At 35.5% G+C, this 17,540-nt stretch overlaps 1 protein-coding gene across 2 annotated transcripts in view; it reads left to right on the forward strand.

The window, feature by feature from the left end:
- Nucleotides 1–17,540, forward strand: part of SCFD1 (sec1 family domain containing 1) — a 103,500-nt gene that overhangs the window by 1,225 nt on the left and 84,735 nt on the right. Inside the window, exons 2-6 of one of the 2 annotated variants that reach the window (XM_073010873.1) lie at nucleotides 4,583–4,653; nucleotides 6,712–6,800; nucleotides 10,246–10,336; nucleotides 14,725–14,847; nucleotides 16,381–16,468. In XM_073010873.1, the coding sequence (XP_072866974.1) occupies nucleotides 4,583–4,653; nucleotides 6,712–6,800; nucleotides 10,246–10,336; nucleotides 14,725–14,847; nucleotides 16,381–16,468 (462 nt within the window). The remainder of the gene's footprint in view (nucleotides 1–4,582; nucleotides 4,654–6,711; nucleotides 6,801–10,245; nucleotides 10,337–14,724; nucleotides 14,848–16,380; nucleotides 16,469–17,540) is intronic. The other variant, XM_073010872.1, reaches the window with a different exon arrangement.

A 17,540-nucleotide genomic window follows, 5' to 3' on the forward strand; every position in this document is an offset into this window, starting at 1 on the left:
ATCAGGTGAAGTCAGGCATAATCAAATATAGGGAAATTCAAGTAAGATTTGGGGCATACCTGCCATTCATTGTATCTGTTTAAGCAAATAGAAGCTCCATTTGTTTTAATACTGTGTTTCTGATGACTATACTACATATTAAAATAACGTGTCAGTGAAACTGTACCAATACAAGAGAGCTTTTTGAAAAATAAATATGCATGGCAGTAAACTTGTATGCAGAAACTTTGTAGATCATTAAAATCTAATCGTTTGTATTTCTGCAGAAATAAACATAGTTGAGATTTTACAGAATTACTAGATAGATGGTGCTAGATCTATTCTTTATCAAATTTTTACTGTCATTGAATTCTGCCTCATTTTCAGAGGAAGGTAAATCCTTGTGTATATATTGTAATACAGAATTAGCTATTTCCCTCATGCCTATTGAGAATGTTTTGGGAAATAACTCACAATCCTCAAATATTCTCGATACTAGAATATTTGGGTGGATGAGATAATTGTTAGCATTTATTGAGCATTTACTATGGTTAGGCATTGCTTTAGGTGATTATGTATTATTATCTCCATTTTACAGGTGAGGAAAGTAAGATAGAGGTAAACTAACATGCCTGTTTCTTGCTTTGCCTGCCTGAAAAATCTTTATTGGTCTTTTGAATGTCATCCCACAAGCTCACAAGCTATCTCCTTTCTTCCAGGTTTACTGTCCTCTCTATCCATACCTTCAGTTCAACAGGTAGAATCAGTTGCCTCCTGCTTTGTGTTACTGTTGTTCTTCATTGAATGCGTCTTCGTTACAAGTTCTTGCACATCTTCCCTGCTTCTCAACGTTGCTGGGTCCCATTAGTGTTAGCATCTAGCAACTTAGCTTTCAGTATTGTCTCTATGTTGATGATTCCCAGGTTTATATCCCTAGTCTGGCCCTCCCATCTGAACTCAGTCTGCTCCATATCAGTTAATGGCAGTTCCATCCTTTTAGTTGCAGGTCAAAAACCTTGAAGTTTTCTTGACTTGTCTCTTTCATGTCTCATGTAAGATCTTTCAGTAAATCTTGTCAGTTCTACTCTGAAAATACATCTAGGATCTGACTGTTGTCATTGCTATTTCCAGATCCTATCCACCATGAATTTCTGCAATAACCTATTTGGTCTCCTTGCTTTTACAATCCTGTTCTCCTTCGTTATTTTTCACACAGTACCCAAACTGATCATGCCATATGTTTGCTCAAAATCTTCCAGCTTCTTCCCATTTCAACCATGATAAAAGCCAAAGTGATCTTACGGTGTCCTACAAGGCCTTACTTATACGATCTGGTTCCCATGTAGCTTTTGGACCTCATTCCCTATTTCTCTTCCCTCTCCTTGAACCCACCAGGAATGCTCCCACCTTCAAGCCTTTGTATTTGTTTCTTCTTTGTGGAATACTGTTTCAGAGAGAATCTCCATGGCTCACTCCCTCACTTCCTTTAGGTCTTTACTCAAATGTTACCTTCTCAGGAGGCCTTCCCCAATTACTCTGTTTAAAATTACACCCCAACTCCATCTTCCCCTTTCCCAATCTTACCTTTCTTCATAGCACTTACCATGATCTACATTCTATGTGTTTTACTTATTATTATTATTTTTTATTTTCCCTATCCCCCAATTAGAATGAAAGCTACTTGAGGACAGGCGATTTTATTCACTGTTTTCTTCAGTTGCTAGGTCCCCAATGACTACAGTGCCTGTGGTGAGCACTCATTAAACATGTTGAATGAATGAATAGTAAGTATAGTTGACAGCATTTGTTCAGTGCATGTGTGAAGGAAACATTCCAGGTAAACGTGAAATGACATTAACCAAGTCTAGGAATATGGATACAAGTTGAGTATCCCTTATCCAAAATCTCGGGACCAGGAGTGTTTTGGATTTTGGAATATTTGCATTATTGGTTGAGCATCCCAAATTTGAAAATCTGAGCACCGGCTTAAAACATTTTGATTTTGGAGCATTTCAGGTTTCAGATATTAAGAGTTGGGATGCTCAACATGTAGTATGTTTACAGCCAGCAAGGAAAATGGTTTGTCATTTCAGGTAAAAGTCATGGTTTAAGCCTTGGGTAAACTCTGATAAAAGTAAAATTACGTTCTTGTAAACTCTGAACACAGGCCGTGTACTCCATTAACAAATCCACTGTATCAAAATACCTTTTAATAAGTTAGCCAAGGCTCAAAGTTGGAGAAAATCTCAGATTGGGCTGAGAAGTCAAGTGTAGGATTATCTTATTTGCTGCTACTGGCCTCTTTCAGTTAGCTAAGGCCTAACTCTGCAGCATACTAAACACCTGAGGCTTGCATGGCAGCCCAGGCTTTCGTTCTTCCAAGTTACCAGGCTTCAAGAGTGTGAACAGCTGTTCCAAGAAACAGGGTTTCCTCCCTCGTGGGCATGAGTGCCAGGGTGATGGTGTCTTTATTGCCTGGAGGTGGAGGAAGAGCTCTGCAAATGCGCAGTGGGAGAGTTAATCCTGGAACCTCTTCCATGCCTACTGTGTTATTTCAGTTTTAAGTGTTAAGCTGTTTTTTTGCTTACATTATATTAAATGTATTTAATATATTATTATAATAAATACATTAAATGAAATACATTTTATTTAATATAACACCTGTGGGCCTCTGAAGTAGGTATTAATTATTGGTAATGTGTATTATTGGCCAGACGTTAGGTAATAACATTTTACCAAAAATTATGTCTGTAGGTGTATGGTAAATACGCCTGATAGCAATAACTTAAGCATGCCCTGAGAATGACCCTGTGTTGCAGACACACCTGGATATGTGTTCCAAGCTAGGAAATCAGAAAATGGCCCACCTGGAGATTCATTCCTTGTCTATGAGAAACATCTGAGCCCCCAGCCCATCCGGTGAAACATAAGCCATGCAGTGGATCAAGGCCCCGAGTTTTGGGTTGAATGAAGGTTGCCAGGTAGAAGTTGTTAGGGAAATGTTAAGTGAAAATGCTGTATAAACCACATTTTTGCTATATAAACCGCTTTTTGTGTGTGGTTATGGTTCTCCTGCCCAGCGCATCGCCACTGAGTATACAGTTCTCCTATCCAGCCCACTGTCACTGGACTCCCCTCTGTGTGTTGCCCCCAGTAAAACTCCATGTCTCATTTCCTGGCTCCAGGTCTCTTCTTAGGCCTCTCAAACATGGTATCATCCCCATTGGAGGCAATAAGTGTTCAGCACAACAGTTCGTACACACACATAAGTATGCAAATGTATCACTGAAGTCCAGTCTCTTCAGTGATAGCAGTTTTAACAGCATTATACCTACCTCAGCAAACAAGCATTTAATAGAAGTTTTTTCTTGTGAGTGAATGAATATGCTGTAAATTGATATTCAGGTGATTTTAGTATTATATAGTTCTCTCGTAGGACTTTGGAGTATAGGTTATTCTGTATTACTTAAAGCCTGATGCAAATGTTTTTAACAGTCAACCAAGTGGATTTTAAGGTTGTCAGTTTTATAAAAATTAAATCAAGATATTATAACTAGTATACTCTCTTGAATATTTGGCCATCTCAGTTTCACAAAGAAGTATATTAAGGGATTTTCATTTGCTGTAACACTGTTACAGATGAGTGATAAATAGCACAAAATACTGTAACAGACATAACTGTGATTTTTGATGTTGTATATTTGCTCAGCTGGAATTATCAGTTACCTGCTATGTGGGAAAGTCTGTTTTCCCAAGGGACATAGAATTTTAAGCAACTTTTTAGTGAATCTGACAGGATAAATTGGTTGTAAAATACACTCTTACATAACTGTAGAGAGATCTGCTGTATGAAGGTTTTGTATATGAACCAATTGAATATGCCATGGATAATTTTGTTTTTAGAGAGACTGATCCAGGCCGGGCACGGTGGCTCACACCTGTAATCCCAGCACTTTGGGAGGCCAAGGCAGGCAGATCACCTGAGGTCGGGAGTTCTAGACCAGCCTGAACAACATGGAGAAACCTCATCTCTGCTAAAAATACAAAATTAGCCAGGCCTAGCAGCGCAAGCCTGTAATCCCAGCTGCTCAGGAGGCTGAAGCAGGAGAACTGCTTGAACCCGGGAGGCAGAAGTTGCAGTGAGCCGAGATAGCGCCATTGCAATCCAGCCTGAGCGACAGGAGCGAAACTCTGTCTCAGAAGAAAAAAAGAAAAGAAAGAAAGAAGGACTGATCCTTCTCACTAGACCACTCAGACTAAAAAAAAAGGACTTATCTTAATCTATGCTTTCAGCCAGACAGTACACAGGCAACAGCATCAGTGTATTGAGGCCATTGCAAGTTCTTCCTGAACATTTCCCATGATTTCATCTGGGGACAGATGCTTATTGTATTTTGGGAAATATCCCAAAATGCCAATTAGCTGTCGATGGAATAGTCTTATAAGATCTGACCCCTAGTTCTACACATATAGTCATTTGGTTAATAAGTTTTGCTAGATTTGATTAGTATATTTTGTTTTGGGGTAGTAAATAATAAATGATGGAGGAAAAATAAAATCCTAAAAAACAATGACAATATTTGATAAAACTTTTTATTTTCAGTGGCTTTGAAGCGTATGTTGAATTTCAATGTGCCTCATATTAAAAACAGCACGGGAGAACCAGTATGGAAGGTAAGAGTTTATCTTGATGGGAACTGATTTCTGTTTTTCTCAGCCCTTATTGGTGGTAATTGGAGGGAATTTATTATAATATGGAAGAAGTAACACATATTAGTTATCATGAATGTTTTATCCTTATTTAACATGATCTCTTAATATGAATCTTTTTGACAGACATTCTATGGAGTGAGACAGGTGATAAAATAGGAATTTTCATCTAGGGAGTCCAGTTGATCTCTTTGGTAGGATGTCACTGATAGGTCTTTACCCTGGTTGATATTTTGTTCCTTAGCTTTTCAAGTCCAGACTTCGGATTTTATAAGTTTGCTTGGGGTTAGTCACATTCAGAGGGCCTGGATTATTTTAACAAACTCATGAGAAAATGATCTGTAAGCTGTAATACCAGTTTATTAATTTATGAGATATGAAACTGTTAATTGAATCAGAAAGCAATCTACAAACTTTTCCTTTGAGAAATAATGGAGAGCCTTTAAAAATTCCCGTTCTTTAGGCTTCTTCATTTTAAACTTCATGCAGACTCTCTTTCTTCAGATGTTATAATACAGTTGATTGGGTTTAAACTTACTGGTTAACAGTCTCTTTATATTTCTCTCTTGCTAAAAATTAAGAACGAATCAACATGTTTAGAATTTAGGGTGTTTTGAAAACTCTTTTGAGTCTTTATAAGTCCTTTGGGTTAACTCTAAAAGTTGTTAAAGTTGTCTGTATTGATTTCATAGCTTAAGCTCCAGAGTATTCCCTAATTTTCTCCTGCTTGTTCCTTTGTGGGCATCTTCCTATTGCCTCTTGCATAAACTATACTTATTTGTTTCTAAGACCAATATTGAGCTTTTGGTTGAAGTAGTTTGAGAATTTCTTGGGTACAAATTTTTGTCAGATACTTTTCCACCCATCACTTTTTATATCATTAAAATTAATAATACACATGTATTGAGATTAAAAGAGGGAAGATTTTTGAAAGATGCAACATGAACCTTTTATAACCAGAGCAGAAAGATTTTTAGTCTCTCTAAAGGAAATTCTGGCATTCAAGAAAACATGTTTTCGTAACAACATGTTTCATTCTCTCATTAGCAATTCTTACTCCATAAATAATTATTGAGGTAGTTGTAGAGAACGATTACCAGTTGAGGAGCTCTTTTATTTGCCTTAACCGTGAAACTAATTTTGAGTTAAAAAGGCTAGTTGGAGATCTTACCACTCCTCAAAACTATATGTTTTAATACTTTGAGAATGTGAGGAAGGGACTTCATTATTTATTTATTTTTTTTTTTGAGATGGAGTCTCACTCTGTCGCCAGGCTGGAGTGCAGTGGTGCAATCTTGGCTCACTGCAACCTCCACCTCCCAGGTTCAAGCAAATCTGCTTCCTCAGCCTCCTGAGTAGCTGGGATTACAGGTGCGTGCCACCACGCCCAGCTAAGTTTTGTATTTTTAGTAGTGAAAGGGTTTCACCATGTTGGCCAGGATGGTCTCGATCTCTTCACCTCATGATCTGCCCACCTCGGCCTCCCAAAGTGCTGAGATTACAGGCATGAGCTGCTGCGCCACAGCCAGGGACTTAATTTTTTTTAATGAATATCTTTTTAACCTGAGATGCTTAAAATACTAAATTTTTTATTGTAGTCCTGGAACTCGTTATATATTAGTTTTCAAAGTGGCTAATTTTTACATATCTGTTTTTAGAAAAGATATATGTGAACTAGAAAAAAAATAAGGGTATGAACCTGAATTGGCTTTAAGTTCAAAGTTGTTTATTATAGCTTGACGATTTTATAGTCTCTATTTTTTTAAAACCTAGAAAAAAGAATTTTGTAAGAAGAAATTGATACAACTGTTTATTTATTTTAGCCTGAGTAGTAATGCTTTAAGAATGTATTAATCCCTGAATGGACATTTGGGTAAATAATGATGGAAAATATTAAATTGAGGAAAGGATAATAATTCAGTATCTATGATTTGTTAAAATAAAATTTGCTTCAACATTGTCTTAATATAGGTTCACTATTGGTTGTTCAGTGATAATGATGACACACGGTTTTTTTAATAGGTACTCATTTATGACAGATTTGGCCAAGATATAATCTCTCCTCTGCTATCTGTGAAGGAGCTGAGAGACATGGGAATCACTCTGCATCTGTGAGTTTTTACATATTTCTAATAGTGGCATTCATTTTCAAATACATTCTTAAAAATTTCTTTGGCCACTCTGAAATCAAATTATTAAAGAACATTTATAGAGAAAACTAGTGTTACATTACAGTATTTATGTAGTGTTGAACATTTTTTCCCCATATCATCTTTTATTCAACCCCTTATTTCTGGGATTTAAAAAAATCCTCAGTCTGAGGCTTTATAATTTCAGAATTTAAATTTTCTCCCTTGTGTCTTTTCCTACAGACTTGGTTTACCCTGTACATCAAGGAAAAGAACTAATAATCTTAAGGTCTCTTCCAGCTCTAAAAGTGATTTCTTCCTTTAAATACACACAGATTCTCCTTGACCTACAATGGGGTTACATACTTATAAACCCATCGTAAGTTGAAAATTTTGTAAGTCAAAAAAATGCATTTAATACACCTAACCTAACACAACATCATAGCTTAGCCTCTCCTACCTTCAGCATGCTCAGAACACTTACATTAGCCTACAGTTGGGCAAAGTCAAATCCAACACATAGCCTCCTTTATAATAAACTGTCGAGGCTGGGCACTGTGGCTCACGTCTGTAATCCCAGTGCTTTGGGAGGCCAAGGTGGGCGAATCACAAGGTCAGGAGTTCAAGACCAGCCTGGCCATGTGGTGAAGCACCATCTTTACTAAAAAAAAAAATACAAAAAATTAACCAGGCATGGTGGCAGGCACCTGTAATCCCAGCTACTCAGGAGGCTGAGGCAGGAGAATTACTTGAACCCGGGAGGCTGAGATGGCAGTGAGCCGAGACTGCCACTGCACTCCAGCCTGGGCAACAGAGCAAGACTCTGTCTCAAAAAAAGTAATTAATTAAATAAAATAAAAATAAACTTGAATATCTCATGTAATTTATTGACTACAGTGCTGAAAGTTGAAAACAATGTTTTTATAGGTGTTTAAAGTATGATTTCTACTGAATATGCACCATCATAAAGTCAAAAAATCCTAAGTTGAACCATTGTAAGTCAGGGACTCTCTATACTTATTTTTAAAAAAGGAATATCTAATTAATCATTAATATGAAAAATTTAAGTGACTATGAAGTAATGACTGTTAATCACCATAGGAGGCTATCTATGTTGTCTTAACTGTTAAGTTTGTGTGATTATATTGCTTCTGATATGTTTAATAAAAATAAAACAAATTGCAGTACTTCATGGACTTGCCTAGTAGAACATTTGGAGAAGGGGCCAGGCGCAGTGGCTCATGCCAGTAATCCCAGCACTTCTGGAGGCCGGGGTGGGCGGATCACTTGAGCTCAGGAGTTGGAGACCAGCCTGGCCAACATGGTGAAACCGTGTCTCTACTAAAAATACAAAAATTAGCCGGGCATGGTGGCGTACCCGCCTGCAATCCTAGCTACTTGGGAGGCTGAGGAAGGACAATTGCTTGAACCCAGGAGGCAGAGGTTGTAGTGAACCGAGATCGCGACACAACACTCTGACCTGGGCAGCTGAGCAAGATTCTGTAAAAAAAAAAAAAAAAAAAAAAAAAAACAACAACAACAAAAAATTTGGAGAAGGACTGTGTTCATGGATAGATAGTAATACTGTTGTATACTACAAGAGTCCAATTGTATGGTGTTCTAAGCTATTTGCATTTTGTTGTATTTATGATGTTATAACCAGTTTTTATGATATTATATATTGAATTGAAGTGTATTATTGGGAATATGGTTTTAGATTTTTGGTAAGTAACTTACCAGAATCTGGTTTGATCAGCTCAAATTCTTTAGTTGTATAATCAGCATTTGTTAAAATTAATAGACTATTATATTTTGTCGATTCCAAATGTCCTTTTTTATATTTCTGAAATTAGGATCTATCTTATCACTGATGATATGTCATAACTGGCAGCATTTTTATTTCTCAGTAGTATATAAAATATATTTTAAAATTTATGTTTTAAAATTGTTACCACCTTGGGTTTCATGAAATACGGTATTTGATGAGTTTTCCTTTCATTTTTATGTCAGACTGAAATAAGCATATTTACTTTGATAGCGTGTTAATTCTTATGGACTGAAGTAAAGTTTAACTTGATGCTGTCCTTGGAAATTGTGGTTTATTAATAAACATTGAGTGCCATTGTCTCTGTACTAAGTGTTTAACTCTTTTATTTACTAATAGAAAGACTAAAGTTTAGAAGGCTTAAGTGATTGTCTCACATTTGTACAACCACTTAATAACAGAGCCATGGCCACATTGCTTGACCACTAATTCTGTGCTGTTTATCTACTGAACTGTAATGGCTTAGTAACAGTAACTAACAGAAGTGAGGCCTTACTCAGTACTTCGTTCAGGGGTAATAGTATAGTCTACCAGTTTGAGAGTCTGGTAATCTCTGCCTAACTTGCTACTTGCCACCAGAGCATGGAAATACTACACAGCTACCATGGTGAACTCTTTTGTACTTTGCCTCCAACCATTCTCTATTTGCTGGAGAATACTGTATCAGTTACTTTATACTCTGCAAACTGGTTTAGGCTGATTTGTAGGAAACAGTAATTACACGTTTCAAGAATATGAAATGGTGGTTGTAGCCCATTAGGCAGTTGGACAAGCAGTGTAAAAAAAAGACAACAACCTATGGCAACTATCACATTATCCTTCTTGATATCAATGGCAACAGTTATTAAACACAGACCAACTGGCAGCATGTGCTTCTTTCCTCTCCTTGATTATCGAAGGATGACTACAGAGAGGTGAATATTCCTTATATAAGCATAGTTTGATGTTGGGATATTTGCATGGAAATTGTTTCTAAATTGTAAAAGGAGAAAACTGTAAAATGATTCAATCTGTAAGATGCTTACATTCTCTTATGAAACAATAAATAGGCAAAAATAGATTGTCTTTAAGTTTTAAGGAGACATTTATATACCTTTCATTTAAAAAATATATTTGATTTCATGTTTGGTTAAATTTTTTTATAGCTTCTAAAGAATTGCTTCTAAAAATTTTTTCATTGCATCCTCTAGCTTTCTGATTTTCCCCTCAGAGAGCCACACTTTCCTCACACTCACCATTCCCCTCTGACCACCACCATATTTCTATGAAAAGTGGGAATAAGATTGGTTTTGACTATGTTTTAGTTCTCATTCAAGGAGAGTGTTGGTAGAAAAGAGTGTCTGACCATTGGCGGTACTAAAAGTGTGAGCAGAATAGGACAAATGAGGACTAACAAGAAATTAGGGTCTTCTTAATACTAATAAATAATATCAACACTGACATGGGAGAAAGCTAAGTTAACTCACTGATTAATTGCAACAAGAGCTTTTAGAGCACTGGTTACTGTCCTTGAGCTAGTGAACTCCCATTTTGAGGAATGCTGTTTTAAACTATCTTTTTAGATAAGTGACTAAGAAAAAATAAGTTCCTTATGTCTTCTAGGCTTTTGCACTCTGATCGAGATCCTATTCCAGATGTTCCTGCAGTATACTTTGTAATGCCAACTGAAGAAAATATTGACAGAATGTGTCAGGTAATATGGGTTCTTATTTTCTGGACTCCTGAATTTGGAAACAGATTTTTTTTTCAAGAAAAATTCCTAGATGTCCAGGGCGACAAATCAGAAATTCCTATGCCTACTTTCTCACCCTGATTTTTGAGACTATCTTTGAATTCCAAAGAGCCTGAAAGACTTAAAACTTTTGGCTGAAGAAGTATTATACAGTAGTCCTCCCATATCCACAGTTTCACTTTCCACAGTTTCAGTTATCCACAGTTAACCAGGTACTGAATATATTACAGTAGTGAACATATTACAGTATTTTGAGAGAGACCACATTCATATAACTTTCATTGCAGAATATATTTTATAATTGCTCTATTTTATTTCTGACTATTGTTGCTAATCTGTTACTGTGCCCAATTTATAAAGTATAAATTACGTTTTGTCATAAATATGTATGTATAGGAAAAAACATACAGTTCAGTACTATCTGGTTTCAGGCATCCATTGGAGTCTTGGAAAATAACCCCTGCAAATAAGGGGAACCACTGTACTGGTAAAGTCTGAGTCTGGCTTTAACAAACAGAAAGCCTAAGTATATTGCCTTTCTAACTTATAAAGCATTTTCCTTTTCTAAAATAAGGGTGAGATTAGGAAGTCCACGCTGGTGCAGAAGCACTATAAGGTAATCAAAGACCCAGGCTCCTTCTATCACTGATCATTCATCTTTAGTTTGTTGGTTTTCCTTGTCTTGCTTGTTGCTGCTCCTGTAGGCATCAAATCTATGTTCACATCAAGAAGAAGAGGGAAATGGACTGTGCCAGCCCTGACTGTTGATTTTGATCAGGAAAGCTAAGCCTTTCCAGAAACTCCCAGAAGACCTTTATTTATTTCTCACTGGGTAGAATCAATTACAAAGGTGACTGCAAAAGTCAGTATTTAGATGAGTATGTTGTCACCCCAAAGAAAATCTAGCAAGATTCTTTTAGCAAGGAAAAGGAGAAAAATAGATGTTGGATAGGTAAGTAACAGTGTCTTCCACAGGTCACAGCATCTTTGTTATTGACTATTGAATTAAATTGCTGTTTATTTTTATTTTTTTTTTTTGACACGGAGTCTCGCTGTCTCCCAGGCTAGAGTGCAGTGGCGCAATCTCGGCTCACTGCAAGCTCCGCCTCCCGGGTTCACGCCATTCTCCTGCCTCAGCCTCCCGAGTAGCTGGGACTACAGGCGCCCGCCACTGCGCCCGGCTAATTTTTTGTATTTTTTAGTAGAGACGGGGTTTCACAGTGTTAGCCAGGATGGTCTCGATCTCCTGACCTCGTGATCCGCCCGTCTCGGCCTCCCAAAGTGCTGGGATTACAGGCTTGAGCCACCGCGCCCGGCCTAAATTGCTGTTTAAATTGTTAGTGAAGTTTACAAATTTTGTGTTCTGTGTAGCTTTATGATGCCTAGGTTTCTCTTTTACCCTGCGTAAACTCAAGTATACTATTCATGAGAGAGGTACCACTTACAATCTCTTCTTCCGTTTTTTTAATAACACCTTGATTGAAATTATAATTCACATACCATGCAATTCACCCATTTAAGGAGCACAAGTGTATGATTCATTGGTTTTTAATACAGTCACAGAGTTTTGCAACCATCACCACAGTGAATTTTAGAACATTGTCATTACCTCAAAAAGAAACCTGGTACCATTTATCACATCCTCACGCCTCCCCCATCCCCTTCCATCCCTAAGCTACCTTATGTTTCTGTATATTTGCCTACTCTGACCATTACATATGAATGAACTCCTATAATATGTGGTCTTTTGTACATGGCTGATTTCTCTTAGCATAATGTTTCCAAGGTGCATCCATGTTGTAGCATGAATTGGTACCTTATTCCTTTTCGTGGCTGAATGTATTCCATTGTGTGGATGTACCAAATTTTGTTCATCCATTTACCACTTGATGAACATTTGGCTTGTTTCTACCTTTTGGCTATTAATAATAATGTTGCCATAAATATTCATGTACAGATTTCTCTGTGGACATGTTTTCAATTCTGTTGTGGCCATAAATACATAGGAATAGAATTGCATGGTCAAATGGTAACTCTATGTTTACCTTTTTAGAAACAGACTGTTTTCCAAAGTGTGGTTGCACCATTTTATAGTCCCACCAGTAGTGTATGAAGGTTCTGATTTCTCCAGATCCTTGCTGAACACTTACTATCCGATATTTTTATTGTAGCCATCCTAATAGGTTTGAGTGCCATCTCAGTATAGTTTTGATTTGCATTTCTATAATTGATATTAAGCATCTTTTAACATGCTTATTGGCCATCTGTATGTCTTTCGAGAAATATCTATTCAGCTCATTCACCCAGTTTTTAATTGGGTTGTCTTTTTATTGTTGAGTTGATAGAATTCTTTTTATATCTTGGATACTAGACATTCACAAGTTTATGATCTGTAAATATTTTCTCCCAGTCTATGGATTATCTTTTCATTCTCTTGATAATTTCCTTTGAAGCACAAACATTTTTAATTTTGATAAAGCCCAGTTTATCGTTGTTTTTTTTTTTTTCTTGAATTGCTTATGCTTTTGGTGTCATATTTAGGAAACCATTCCAGATTCTTGTGTTTTCTTCTAAGAATTTTATAGTTTCAGCTCTTACATATAGGTCTTGATTCCACTTTGCATTATTTTTATATATGGTGGGATGTAGGTGTCCAACTTTATTCTTTTGCATGTGGCTATCCAGTAGTCCCAGCATAATTTATTAAAGAAAGTATTCTTTCCCTAGTGGATGGTCTTGGCAACCTTGTCAAAAATCAGCTGACCATAGATACATTGTTTTATTTCTGAACTCTCGGTTCTATTGCATTGATATCTGTGTCTGTCCTTATGCCTGTACCACACAGTGTTGACGTCTTTCACTTGATAGCAAGTTTTCAAATTGAGTAATTGTGTCCTCCAACTTTGTACTTTTTTTCAGATTGTTTTAGCTTTTCTTGAATTTCCAAGTTAAGATTAGCTTGTCATAAGTTTTGTGCTTTTGTTAAATTTTTTCTTTCATGTGTTTAATGCTTGTTATGAATGGAATTCTTACTCCATTTTTAGGATTGTTCATTGCAATTGTATAAAAATTCAATTAATTTTTATATATTTGTCTTGTATCCTGCAACTTTGCTGAACTTATATGTCCTTTTGAAATGTACGCATCATTCTTTGACCACTTCCTTACCTTCTGGCACAATAATATATTCCAATATAGCCTAGGATTTTACTTTCTCTGTCTCAGCCCAGGATTCGGACATTTTTCTCAGGAGCTCTGGTTGCTTTCTGTAAATAATAGTATTTAGGAATCAGGATCTAGGCATTAGGTATACTCATTGTGACTACAGTGTCACTGTTCTTAGGTCCTCGCAATGGAAAAAGTTAGGAAATTATGTATTTATATATACACTTTTATATCTATATTTATTTCTACAATTCTCCCTCTCTTCTCCTCACCTATCCAGATTAATAGATAACCTCCAAAAGTGTTTCAGCTTAGCAACACAGGATTCACTCTAGTGTTTCCCTTTTCTCTTTACATATTTGTAACTCCTTTCTCAGAGTGAAAAAACATGATTCCCAGTAACGTGAACATATTACTTATTTCTCAATCCTCATACATAAATAATCTCTTGACCTTGATTGAACCACTACCCTGATCACCTTCCTCACAAAGGCTCCAACCCCTCAATTTTTCACATTTTCACATCGCTGAAATCAGGTACATCTTAAAATTGATCATGTCACAAAATTTTATTGGCATCATTAATTCTTAGTGTTACATAAAATGATGGTTCCGGTTACAGTCAGTGACATCTTAGATTTGAGGAAATACAGTTATTTCGGTATCTATTTGCTAAAAGTATAAGAAGATAAGTAAATTTGACTTAAGAATTTGCATAACTTAAATTGCACTACTTTTGAGCAACTGAGCAGAAATACTTCTAGAATTGGTAATTGGAATTATAACTTGTCTGTGTGCAATGAAGGATTTGTTGTGTCATCACATGTCCAAAACAGTTGAAGATCGTGTCTGCCAAATATAACAAGCGTTTGCTATATTATTGAGCCATATTTGGATATTTTAAGAAGAATGCATATAGGCTAGATGAAAACAGTTTGTACTGTATTGTAATTAATGAGATTTTGTTGATAATATAATTTTATTACTTTATTAAGATACATTTTAGTTACATCTGATAACCAGATAACCAGTACTACTTCAAAGCTTTTTTCTCTTGGGATACTTTTTTGGATTGTCATTTAAATATCCTGTCTTTTAAATACAACTTTGCTCTTATGGTATTTGAAACATGTATTCATGGTCTTCTTTATCATGTAAGAATGAAGTTTTCATTGTATTGATAGGATCTTCGAAATCAACTGTATGAATCATATTATTTAAATTTTATATCTGCTATTTCAAGAAGTAAACTGGAAGATATTGCAAATGCAGCATTAGCAGCTAGTGCAGTAACACAGGTAGCCAAGGTAAGAGAGTTTGGTTGGTTGATGACATTTTGTCGATGTAAAATTTAACACTGTTCTGAAACCTGTAGTTGGCATAGGTATCTATTTGACAGATGACCAGAACGACAGAAATGTTTAGGCTCAATACTTTTAGAAAGAGTTCTAATAATATAAATTATCTTCAAGTTGAACTAGGCAAAATAAGCCAAACTAAAGGAACCTATTATTTAATGAATTTGAAAGACAGAAATAAAAAGCAGAATGAGTTTTGCTTTAGTCTGTCATTTGTATCATCTTTTTAGGTCAACTCAGAAATCATTTGACAGTTGTATTGTCATAAACTGTATTGAAAGTATGTTGACATTGTTTTATCTGTAATCATTATAATCATCATACTATTTCCAGATCTTTTTTTACTTAGGAAAGAGGATCCAAAGTACCCATGTTGCATATTGAGATCTAAAGTGCCTCTGTTGCATATTAAGAGAAAAAGAATCCATGACAGGCCACCAATTCTACATCATAGTGACATTTTAGTCACGTTCAGCTTCAGTTATAAATCAATTTGTAAAATATATTTCAGGTTATAATCCTGTTATGCTCTGTGCTTCTTGAATTTGGACAAGATATGCATTAAAGTTCCAGACAACTATCTAGTGCAAGTAAAAGACTAAACAACCATGCATATACTTTCTATTCTTTTTCTACTGATAGATTTTTCATTCTTAGATTTAAATAGACCACCAATATTTCTGATTAGTTTTTGAGGCTTATGCCTTTAATCTTTGTGCTCAAAATTTATTAACTTCACATAAAATAATGGGAACAACTTTTGTTTTCTTTCTTGTTTTGTTTTGAGACAGTGTCTCACTCGCCCAGGCTGGAATGCAGTGGTGCAATCTCTGCTTGCTGCAACTTTCACCTCCTGGGCTCGTACCACCCCATCCAGCTATTTTTTTTTTTTTTTATGTTGCATAGGTCTCAAACTTCTGGCCTCAAACAGTCCTCCCACCTCAGCCTTCCAAAGCTCTGGGATTACAGGTCCAAGCCGCCTCACTCAGCCTTAATTTGGTTAACTAAATTCAGTGTATTTCAAATAGTTCTCTTAGTTTTTCTTCTACTCTGCACTTCCAAAGAACTGGCATAACTTTTTCCCACTTTATTATAAAAGTTGTTGGTGTCAAACAGTTACTGTGACTTTCTTAGGAAAATGTGATGAAAATGATTGTTAAAATTGTATGTTTTCTTCAAAATTAATATCCATTCCCATCACAACTACAATTTAAGTTCTTGTATCTGCTTAAATTTTGTTTTCTCAAAATGTTACTCTCCTCCTTCATATTTATTGCCCAAAGGCTTGTTTTTATTGCCTTAACTTATTCTTTACTCCTCATTCTTGTTCAATTAGGCTATTACACAGTACGATTTTTAGTTATTGAATGTAATTGCGATTTTTTTTTCATTTCTACCATTGGTAGGTTAGAGCGAACTAAATTTACTTTCATCATGGCTATATTGTAAGATTGATTTGTAAACCTTTTCTTTTGTTTCTAGGTTTTTGACCAATATCTCAATTTTATTACTTTGGAAGATGATATGTTTGTGTTATGTAATCAAAATAAGGAGCTTGTTTCGTATCGTGGTATGTAAAAATAGAAATGTTGCAATTCTTTGTTAACAAAATGAATGGTATACTGTAAGAAAAAAAGTGAATATGTTTAATGGACTTCAAAACTAGCTCGTTTACAGCAGTACAGCTATAGAAACTTTTTAAAAGCACACAGAGAAAACAAGGCTCAGACTGAATTTTATTACATTTGAACGTTTAATAAACCTGTTTTATAAACTCAAGGAAGTACCAATTCTCTGACCTTTTCTGTACCCCCACAGCAACTTGCATGAATGGTTCACTCATGGCAAGTAAGACAATATTTTAGTAGCAGAATTCAAATTTATCATCTAGTACTTTGATCTTGGACAAGAACAAGTTAGCTCACTTCTCTGTGCTTATAAAACACTGGAACCAGATGGTAAGTTCCCTGAGAGAAGAGAATGAATCATTTGGTTTCATTGAGCTCTAGAGCATCCGTTCTTGTGGAAATTCCTAAAAGGATACAAGTATTTGCTGAATGTTCATGTGAGAGATTTTTGACAGTGGTTATTATTCACAGAAATCTATTTACAGTTGCATTTTAAATGAATTAGCAAGTTATTTAAGTTACATATTTTAAAACCTAGTTTTCCTGAAACCTTTAAATTGAATATGAATTGTGTTACATTGTTTCTAAATCTGGTAAAGTGAAATGAAGCATCTTTATTTTTGATGGATTAACTCATATTGAACAGACTAAATTTTCCTAATCAGTCCCCTTTAACAAGCTTAATCGGAAAACTTGGTGTGTTGAATTCTCTTAAACATTTTAAATTTTATTAATAAATTCAGAATATTAAGTGGGTTTTTTTTTTAGGTACTGTACTTCATATACCAGACCAGACAAGTTTATAATTCTAACAAGCAAAATCTGCCCAAGTGTTTAAATAATTATTTAAAAATAATTAAATTTGTAATGAGTGTAAAATTTGTTAAATATTTGTATACTTATAAGTTTAATTACATTTTTTGTACCTGCCAGCTTTTTTAAAAGATCACGTTTGAGATTAATTGCGAATTTTAAAGTGTAATCACATGGCTAATCACCCAGATTCTCAATAAT

Source organism: Chlorocebus sabaeus, chromosome 24 (assembly GCF_047675955.1).
Source record: "Chlorocebus sabaeus isolate Y175 chromosome 24, mChlSab1.0.hap1, whole genome shotgun sequence".
NCBI classification, from domain to species: domain Eukaryota; kingdom Metazoa; phylum Chordata; class Mammalia; order Primates; family Cercopithecidae; genus Chlorocebus; species Chlorocebus sabaeus.